Source organism: Saccostrea echinata, unplaced genomic scaffold, assembly GCF_033153115.1.
Source record: "Saccostrea echinata isolate AGI-Se365-2 ecotype Australia unplaced genomic scaffold, CSIRO_AGI_Sech_v1 ptg000056l, whole genome shotgun sequence".
Lineage (NCBI taxonomy): Eukaryota > Metazoa > Mollusca > Bivalvia > Ostreida > Ostreidae > Saccostrea > Saccostrea echinata.
The window spans coordinates 7,924,884-7,934,369 of record NW_026889805.1 but is presented as its reverse complement, the minus strand read 5'-3'; the positions used below and the strand labels follow the sequence as shown (position 1 = coordinate 7,934,369).

The window sequence follows — 9,486 nt, the reverse complement described above, 5'->3', positions numbered from 1 at the left end:
CCTAGATTACTGCTTTCCCTTGCAATAGAGCTCATCTACACGAATTTCCTTCCGTAGCCGTTGACTTCCCCAGGCCGTTAACAATGCAATGAAGTTATTTGACACATAGTTGGGGGCTATAGGTTGGACATGCATGTCGTGCATTTAGGGGCCTAGTCTGCTCCTAGACCCCATGGTTCTGCTAGGGACTGAAAGAACTATATATCGATCTGCTACCTCGAGGAGGATATTCTTTTTCAAATATATTTTTAATGATTTTTGTACCAGGTATTCATACTATATAATCAGGTATAATAATTTCTGATGTAAACAAAGTATGTAATTCCGACTGTCTGTTTCTCTATATAACAAAATATCTAACACATTTTACAAAAACGTATGATTTTGACATGGTGCTACAATTGTACTTCAAGAGTTTTTAATTGTATACGTTTATAAACTCTAAAATAATACTTCTATGTAATAATTGTATGAGTAGACAATATTATGTTGTATACATGTATATAGTTCATATTTCCAACATTTAAACCACGCTCCAATATCGCACAAAAGAATTTGTTTACTACACCACGATGTATGTAACATTCAAATCAACGACTGAGAGGAAAAATCATATATGTAAACAGCTCGTTACCTAAACTTAGTATTTTATCTCCTATACATTTCTTTATAATATTTTTGCATGGAAAGAAATTAATTTAAAAAAAAATAGGAATGTGTATTTTCATTTTTAACCATTTGAAAAAAAAATTATGATACATTTATATACATATTAACTAAATGCAACAAACGGACACAGTTCTCAGAAGTTTGTTTCATAATTTCGGGATTTTGTAAGTTTATCCCTCATCATATACTGTAAGTACACAAATGGATAATACGACTTTTCCTCCTTAGGACTTTGTTCTTCTCCCTGGAATGAAATGCACGCATGATGTTAGACAAATTAGCGGTAAGTATACACGTGTGTTAAAAATGTTCAACTTAAGTTGAGTATATATATATATATATTCACCTTTTTCGTTTTTTCTGCTGTTTGTTCAATATCTTGATTTCTTGTGAGTAGCAAGGAAAGGTCGAGAAATATTCCACAATATGACGGTTTTACAAATTGCCTGATTGAAAAAAAAATGCATGGTGTATATTATTTTACTCTGATACATCGATTGTCTTGGCATAAATATATCCACCGGGCAAATGCCACCAATATAGTAAGACTATTCAAAACATTTCATAAAGTTGTGATAGTGGTAGGGCGCTCGCTTCGTGATCGAGAGGCCCGGGTTCGATTCTTGTTCGCCGCGCTGTGTCAAACCTAAGTATAGGTAGTGATTCAGTGGTGATTGTTCCTTCGCCAAACGCCCAGCATTAGGAAGTGAAAGTCATGGGTCTTTCGGAGGAGACCTTAAAAACCGAGATCCGTGTCACTGCAGGCGTTGGCAAAATAAAGAACCCCCACTGCTCAGTGGCCCTGAGTGTCGAGTATAGGTCTAAATTTGAAGCCTTTCAGGCATATACGGTGACGTCTCTACTTGAGTGAAAAATTCTCGAATGGGACGTTAAACAACAATCAATCGATTAAAGAAATTTTTCAGGGCATGTTTATCAAACTTCATATGCTGATACATATTAACTGCATCAACACTTTTTTTTACCTTTCCTTTGACCTTGACCTTACTTTTCTTAAATATGTAATAAATTAGCTCAGTTTCAAAGAAAATATTCAAGATAATTTTATCAATCTTCATATCCTGATTCATATTTGCGAGATCGATTCAATTGTATCAATAATTTTTTACCTCGATCTTCCCTTTGAAATTGATCTCACTTTTCTTAAATTTGCATATAGCTAAGTTCAAGACATGTTTATTTTTCTCAAACTTCAGTGAGTGCAATTGAAATGCATAAAAACATTTGACCTTTGATTTTGACGTCTTTCTCTTATTTGCATTTAGCTCGGTTTCAAATAAACAAATCATTTTTATGAAACTTCATATGCTGATACATATTATTGAGAGCTATTCAAATGCATCAAATTTTTTTTACCTTGACCTTCCCTTTGACCTTTACCTTACTATTCTTAAATTTGTGTTAGATCAATTTCAAAGAAACTATGCTGATCATACTGGAAAAAGCTCTTAAAACTGCATCAATTTTTTTTTTACCTTGACCTTCGCTGTGACCCCGACTTTGATTTCTTAAATTTCTTTTTGCTCAATTTTAAAGACACTATTCCGGATATTTTTATCTAGACATATTTACTGATTCATATTAGTGAGAACTATTCAACTGTTTCCAAAATGTATGACCTTGACCTTACTTTTCTTTATTTTTCATTTATCTCAGTTTCAAAGAAATTATTTTACATATTTTTTTTTATCTACACACATGTACTGTTACATATTAGTGAGAACTTATCAATTGTATCCAATTTTTTATCTTGTGTTTAAAAATCATTTTCCAAGAAACTTTTCAAGATATTTTCATCAAAAGTCATACACTAATAAATATTGGAGAGGCTATTCAATTGTGTCATAATTTTCTGATCTTAACCATCCCTGTGACCTTCACCTTACTAATCCTCACTATCCTAATCTTAAACGAAGAAGCAAGGTACATTTCTTTTCATGCTACATTACTAATGAGCCCTGAGCGGTGCATTCATGTCCGTTGACATATTTCTCAATTTTTAATTGTTTTTTTTTTTTAATTAGTATTTTTTGAAGAACACAAATACACAGAGTAAAAGGGATGTCTTAACTTTTAGTTTAAACTTTTCCAGTTTAAATAAATGACATATGTACATGTAAACTTCTTTTGGTCCTTTGGCTTCTTGGATAATCCTTGTAGGTTAATAACAAATTTTCCCCAAAAATGTGAACACACGGACATAATAGATAAAGCATTTCAAACAGTTTGCGTGTCGTGGATATCGTTTCAAAACAAAAGTCCACTCAATTCCCTTCACTTCTTTTTTTTTTTTTTTTTTTTCGTTTCGTACATATGTTTTATTCCTTTAAATTTTCTTATCCATATATACGGTCATAATCCCTGTTTAAGTTACATTTAGTAAACTAATTTATTAACACCTTCCCATCAATGTATCCAATGTTATCCTAAAAAGGCAAGAATTTGAAATATAAATTATATCTATTCTAAGAAAATCAAAAACGAGTTGTAAAAAGTTTTCATCCACGTTAAACAGTAGCGGTTATCCGGCTGAGTTTTTCCCTTTTGTTACCAGCACTAAGTTTCAATGATCTAGCAAGATCCATGTTCGTAGAAACCAATAATTTTGGCGATATATAGAATACTATATAGAAAACATAGCTACTATATGGTTGTACCCTCTCAATAATAGTAACATCTGATGACCTTTTTTTGTTTGTCAAGGAAATTTGAATTATTTGGTCGTGCCCTCCCAAACTGAAAATGTTTGGTTGTGCCCCCTCCCCCCCCCCCCCCCCCCCGAAATTGCTTCCTACGGGCCTGAGATTCCATCTTACCTTCCGTTTTTGTCCAATATTGATGCACTGTTTCTCCATATGTACAGTGTCAGTAAAATGCACGTGATAGATCCAAACACCCCGGCAAACATTAGAAGCATTATTGGTCCTATAGTATCTACTTTAAATCCCCATAAAGGCTGTGCCACATTGCAAAAGTCCGCCGTCAAGTCCAGGGGATACTTTATTACTGGAATGAATACAAAAGGTGTTGCAATCAAACTCATCATGAGGGGTACGGAAAAACATACCATTTGGAGGTTAACTCTACATGCAAATCGTGTACTCAGGAAACAAATAAATCCAAGGATATTTGTAATGAGAAGCAGTATCCCAACATCATTTCTGTGACATCCGTAAGAAATGTAAGATCGTGATTCTAAAACGACTTCTCCGGTTAGGGTTCTGATCTTCGCAGAACCCATGAAGGATATAGCTTTTGCTACATTTATTGATTTGCCACTTGACCGCAATGAAAATATCATATATGGAAAAACAACAGTCAGTGTAATTTTCCATAACATTGTTAAAATTAAAACTTTTTCTTTCTTTGACCGAGTGTATTTGGAAAGAAAAGATTTCAGCTTTATAGTTTTGCAGCAATTGCCGCTAGATTTCTCCCCTACTCTACCTATTGGCGAACTGAAAATCAAGAAGTTTTCCCAATAATTGAAGGAAACCAGAACTGACGACACAATCAGTAATGCACTAATTGTCCCACTCTCAACATTGTCGCCTGCTTTCTCGTTGATATAACCAATGCTGAACCCATACGCCATCAGCAGACTTAAAATACTGAAGACTCTTACGATGCTTGAGACAATCTTGTTGTTTGTAATTTCTTTCACAGAGGACGCTTTGCTGAAGTTTTCACTGCTTTCAGATTCACTTCTTGTAATTTCATCTACTTTGTCAAGTTTAATTTCCCTGTCGCTTCTTGAAGTGCTGCTATTGATCGTCATCCGGACTTTTTGCTCATTTCCCTTGCCTGCAAAACACACCCTTGGGTATTTGGATTTGCTGAGGAAATTTAAAATAACTGGAGCAAAGACAAGAAGGTGTGACAAAACTGAGGCAGTGAGGGGGTCAAACGCGGGTAACACTAAAAACACCAAAAGACAGAGACCAGTCGAATGAAATGTTTCCACTGCCAGACTCTGAAATTAAAACAAATTCTTGATTAACTGAACCAGTCCAATTGTCTTGGACTTAACTTTAAACACAAAATATTGAATATATATATATGATTTTTAATGTGTTACAATGGTAAAATCACGTATTTGTTTGATTATAAAGCACACATAGAGTCTATCTCAACTCACCAAGAAAAGCATTCGGATGTCAAATGCATCAGTTTCCTTGAAACGTATTCGCCAAATGGAATATATTACTGTGCAAAGATCGGGTACGGCAATGACACTAACAAGACCCCAAACCCACATCACATTTACAGATGGTATGTCTTCCACTAACTGACAAGAAATAAAGTTTTTCGGGGGACATTCCCATGCTTTAGGTATTTCAGTTTTTCTGATATATCCAGAATCACAAAGAGATGCTGTGAAATTGTCTGCACTGCAATTTAAGACAGGGTACGCTCTCTTTTCCACTAGATGCACAAGCCCCCCTAATCTGGTTAAAGTTGTGGTTGTATTAACCTGTGGTGGATTCAACTTCCAAATCATTAAGTGGATGAGGATTCGTGAGATTCTTGTCGAAAGCAAGACAATTTGGAACAAGACAAAAGTGAAGAGAACAGCACATATCTTCCTGGCAATTCTGCGACAGGTGCTGGATTTTCTGGGAATGGTTGACGTATCTCTAGCAGAATCATCACATTGCATGACACTTCAAAAAAAGTATTATAAATTGAAAGGCTTCCGGATTTGTACGAAGAGGTAAATGTATTTTTCTACGAGGTTTTCATTTATTTTATTTATTTATTAAACTACTTCTGAAAAAAAATTAATAGATGCATTCTTATAATATTTGTTTATTTTGTAAACTTTAAAAATACAATTAAAAGATCATTTGTGACCATTTACTTCAATCAGAAGTCTCTGACGAGACTGAAACTGTAGCTCATCTCGTTTGTCCTACAATCCTACAATAAGAGAGAAAAGCAGAACCTGGACATGAATCCTACTAGCTATGGCAACTCAAATAAATAAGAATTATGTTCAACGGTTTTGTTTACTTATGTACTAGATTTTATTTATCTCGAAATCTTTTCAATAGTGCCAAGACCACCCTAATCCATATTCATAAGAAAAACATAAGTAAGTTATGTGGAATAATTTTTTTTATTATAATTATGAGCCCTTGGTGTGGGGTTGGGCCGAAGTCAAAGACCCAAATTTTACAAAATGCATGTTATAGAAAAAAATGTTATCCAGAAAAGCAGGACCATTTTGATCGTACAGATATTGAAGCATCCCAATATTGTGTGCATCCGAACTTTTATTAAATCATGGCTTCTTATAGTCCATAATTTGGAGTCAGAATCTTATAAAATTTAAGAGGGAAATTCAAACGGATTCTGCTTATGAAGAACAGTAGGGCCAAAGTGACTCAAGTGAGCCTTGTGGTCCATGGTCCATGTTTATTTTCCCGTAGACAAAGATTCGGAGGCATATAGTTTTTATCTGTCCGTCCGCCTGTCTGTCTGTCTGTTTGTCCGCAAAAACTTTATCCTTGGCCATAACTTTTGAATGGTGCTAGGAAAAAATATAACTTTTGCCTATTTCGACTTCTTTTAGGAGTGTTTGAAACTGATCTGCCTCAGGTGTTTTTCCAGCAGATGTGGCCATTGCTCATTTTTATTGATAAAAAAATGTTTCGCCACTGGATAATACATGTACTGAACACATTGTTGATTCTAAATCTACACCGATCAATCTACCTTTAATTAGTCCGACAGTGAGCTACCGTTAAAAGCAATACTTAAATATTAGTAGATAAATTCGATGGGATTACGAAGTTTTTTTTTCCTGTTTATTACGATAAAAAACAGAGGACAATAAGAGGCTTTCTCAGAAATTAAAGTAAAAAATATGGCTGTATCTATGAAAGTCAATTTCTTGCAAATTTGCAGTCACTATTTTGCCAAGAGTTACGATGAATTAGTAGAATGTACATCGACTTCCCTTAGAAAGACATGCTTTTTTCCAAGTATATGTATTTCATATTTAGATTGATTTAATGAAGGAAAAAATTCTTTTAATATCGTTCTAAAAAATGTCGATTATGTCATAAAAGAAATATAAAGTGCACTTTTTTTAATTCCACGTTAGGAGTTTTATGTCACAATTGACACACTGATCAGCAGTTCTCATGTCAAATGAGACGTTGTTCTTATACAATAAAGTGAAACTGGTTCTTATTTTCAGGGTTATATGAAACAATAATTTAAATGGATAAATATTTTATGTTCCCGCAGCCAAAGATTCGGAGGCATATAGTTTTTGATCTGTCCGTCCGCCTGTCTGTCTGTCTGTTTGTCCGCAAAAACTTTATCCTTGGCCATAACTTTTGAATGGTGCTAGGGCTTTCTTATTTCACTTGTGTATTCCTTGTGACAAGACCTTTCTTTGGGTACCAACATATTTGATCTTTTGACCTTGTCCTTGAAGTTTGACCTACTTTTGAAAAACTTTAACCTTGACCATATTCACCATAATTTTTGAACGGTTGATGCTAGGGCTTTTTTTATTTCAAATGTGTATTTCACGTGACCAGACCTTTCTTTTGTTACCAACATTTTCTTACATGACCTTGGAGTTTGACCTACTTTTGAAAAATTATAACCTTGGCCATATTTTCTGAATTGTTGGTGTTAAGACTTTCAAATTTCACATATGTATTGACTGTTCCTTGTGACCAGACTTTCTTTGGGTACCAACATTTTGAAATCGTTACCTTGACGTTTGACCTACATTTGAAAAACTTTTATTTTGCTAGACGGAGGCATTAGTGTTTCACTTACACATTTTGTGTTATTGTCGCAAGTAACCCCCCCCCTTCTCTCTCTATTTTTCAATCAAGTTTCACAAGTTATCCCGCATTATGTGCACATTTAACAACAACACATTGACATGTAATTATGCGTTTTAATGGAAATTCACAATACAATGAAAAACTTATTAAAAAAAAAGAGACTAAAATTTCATGTTTAATTTTTTTTCTTTGACTCAACATAAGATGTCGTAACGTAAAATACGTTTAAGATTGCTTTTAGCTATGGCAAGTTTTTTTTTTAAATTGTGTTAGAAAGCACTGCATTTGTGCGCCAACACCCTAGTTTCTTTGCCCTTTTTAAAGTACAAATATCAGCTTAAAGGGTCAGTAGAAATAGGTCGCTTCTCTATATAGGAATTCTAATACATGACTATATTGTTCTTTAGATGTTTATACATTGACAGTAAGGTTTTTAATACAACTGAATGTATTAATAATAAATAATCATAAAGTACAGTTGATTAAATTAATGACGAGTCACCTGGCTTGCGAGTCATTTTTTAATTTTCCCTGAACGCTCATGGAGAACTTGAGGAAAAAGAAATATCACAAAGTTTATAACTTCCTACCTCTGCGTCACTTGCCAGGACACTGAAGATTTTCCAATATTTCCATTATCGTCATTAGTTTCCATGGTATAATTTCAAACTTTGCTCTTTTAGAAGTACTACAAAACAGACAGTTTAATATATGACGTGTTTTTTTCAAATTAAACTATTGAATACATTACATGTACAGCATTTAAATAAACGTATGCAACTTAAGAAGAGTTGAAATCACGCTCTATTTGTGTCTTTTGTGCGATATAAGAATGACGAAGTAATAATTTATCACCCTATCACAATGTATAAAGCGTCTTTCCTCGTAAGAAAAAAATCCCGTTATAAAAAAAACCCATCTTTTTATTAACTTCCCACAAATTCAAATGAATTTGAACAAAAAAAACTGTTACCAGGATTGCAAATCTTTGTTTTTTGCATATTTCAATTGATAGTTGTAGTGACGTTTTGTTCTGGCGTTATGTTTTTGTCGTTGTTTCATCGCTGTTAATTGCTTACATGAACTACATCAGTAAATGTATTTTCATTTGCTCTTGATTCACTGCTGTTAGTAGCATCGTCGTTGAAGAAAATGCAGGATTGAGTTTACCTGATATTTGTATTCAAAGGTTATGTTTCATAATGGAACGGAAAAATCAAATCTTGCATTTTGCTTTAATTTGATGGCTGTTTCATGAACTTGACAACTTATCATTTAAGGTTGTTAGTGAACTTAAATTACAGATTTTGACTTAAAGAGCATTTCACCATTGGGTTGGATTTTACGTTTCTGACATAAAGCTATACCTCAAATATTTATCTGTGCAGAACTTTAAAGTTATATGTTCGTATTCTCTCTCTCTCTCTCTCTCTCTCTCTCTCTCTTGATTTCTAATACCGAAGAGATGTGGTTAATAAACTATCCGTCCATTTGTACTTTATACAGATACGAAATATGGGTTTGGGATACTAGCTGCAAGTTACATACAATTGTATATAAGATTATATATATCTTATTTTGTCTAGATGAGTGACCTTATTCAATATTGGGTTTCTCATCAGCAGCTATAACTCTTATGTTTTATTGAACTTGCATGGATGACAATACTAAGGACGCATACCATCAAACATATGTGTAAGTTTATCCGTCTCTAAAACATGTACAACATAAAGGATATTCAATGTTTGGAATTTATTTCACGAGTGGAACGTAAAAAGTAAATCTAAATGTACATGTACTTGAAAATATCCGTCTCACGAGTGAAATAAATTCCACATTCTACATTAAAATAGTGAAGTTTATAATGACATTTCTTTCATTTTTCCTTTGCCTCTGTCTTTTTTGTAACGATGTCATAGGTTGTGATGTTATAGACTTATAGTTGAGTGGTTTACACGGCATAGCTATAAGCGATTTTGAGATT

General features: G+C 33.7%; 1 protein-coding gene across 1 annotated transcript; it reads right to left on the bottom strand.

Moving 5' to 3' along the window:
• Nucleotides 1-229: 229 nt before the first annotated feature.
• LOC133173338 (uncharacterized) lies at nucleotides 230-8,152 on the bottom strand. Its single transcript, XM_061308327.1, has 5 exons — nucleotides 8,093-8,152; nucleotides 4,829-5,354; nucleotides 3,507-4,663; nucleotides 1,016-1,115; nucleotides 230-913 (listed from the first exon to the last, which is right to left on the bottom strand). Exons 2-5 carry the CDS (start codon nucleotides 5,348-5,350, stop codon nucleotides 803-805), a joined length of 1,890 nt encoding a protein of 629 aa, XP_061164311.1. The 5' UTR covers nucleotides 5,351-5,354; nucleotides 8,093-8,152; the 3' UTR covers nucleotides 230-802.
• Between the last annotated feature and the right edge of the window lie 1,334 nt (nucleotides 8,153-9,486).

Bases quoted from the DNA above. Each gene is read 5' to 3' on its own strand.
- LOC133173338 (XM_061308327.1), bottom strand. From the start codon at position 5,350: ATGCAATGTGATGATTCTGCTAGAGATACGTCAACCATTCCCAGAAAA. The intron at 4,664-4,828 runs GTGAGTTGAGAT...TTTTAATTTCAG, and splicing joins ACATCCGAATGCTTTTCTTG to AGTCTGGCAGTGGAAACATT. The intron at 914-1,015 runs GTGAATATATAT...ATTTCATTCCAG, and splicing joins CAGCAGAAAAAACGAAAAAG to GGAGAAGAACAAAGTCCTAA.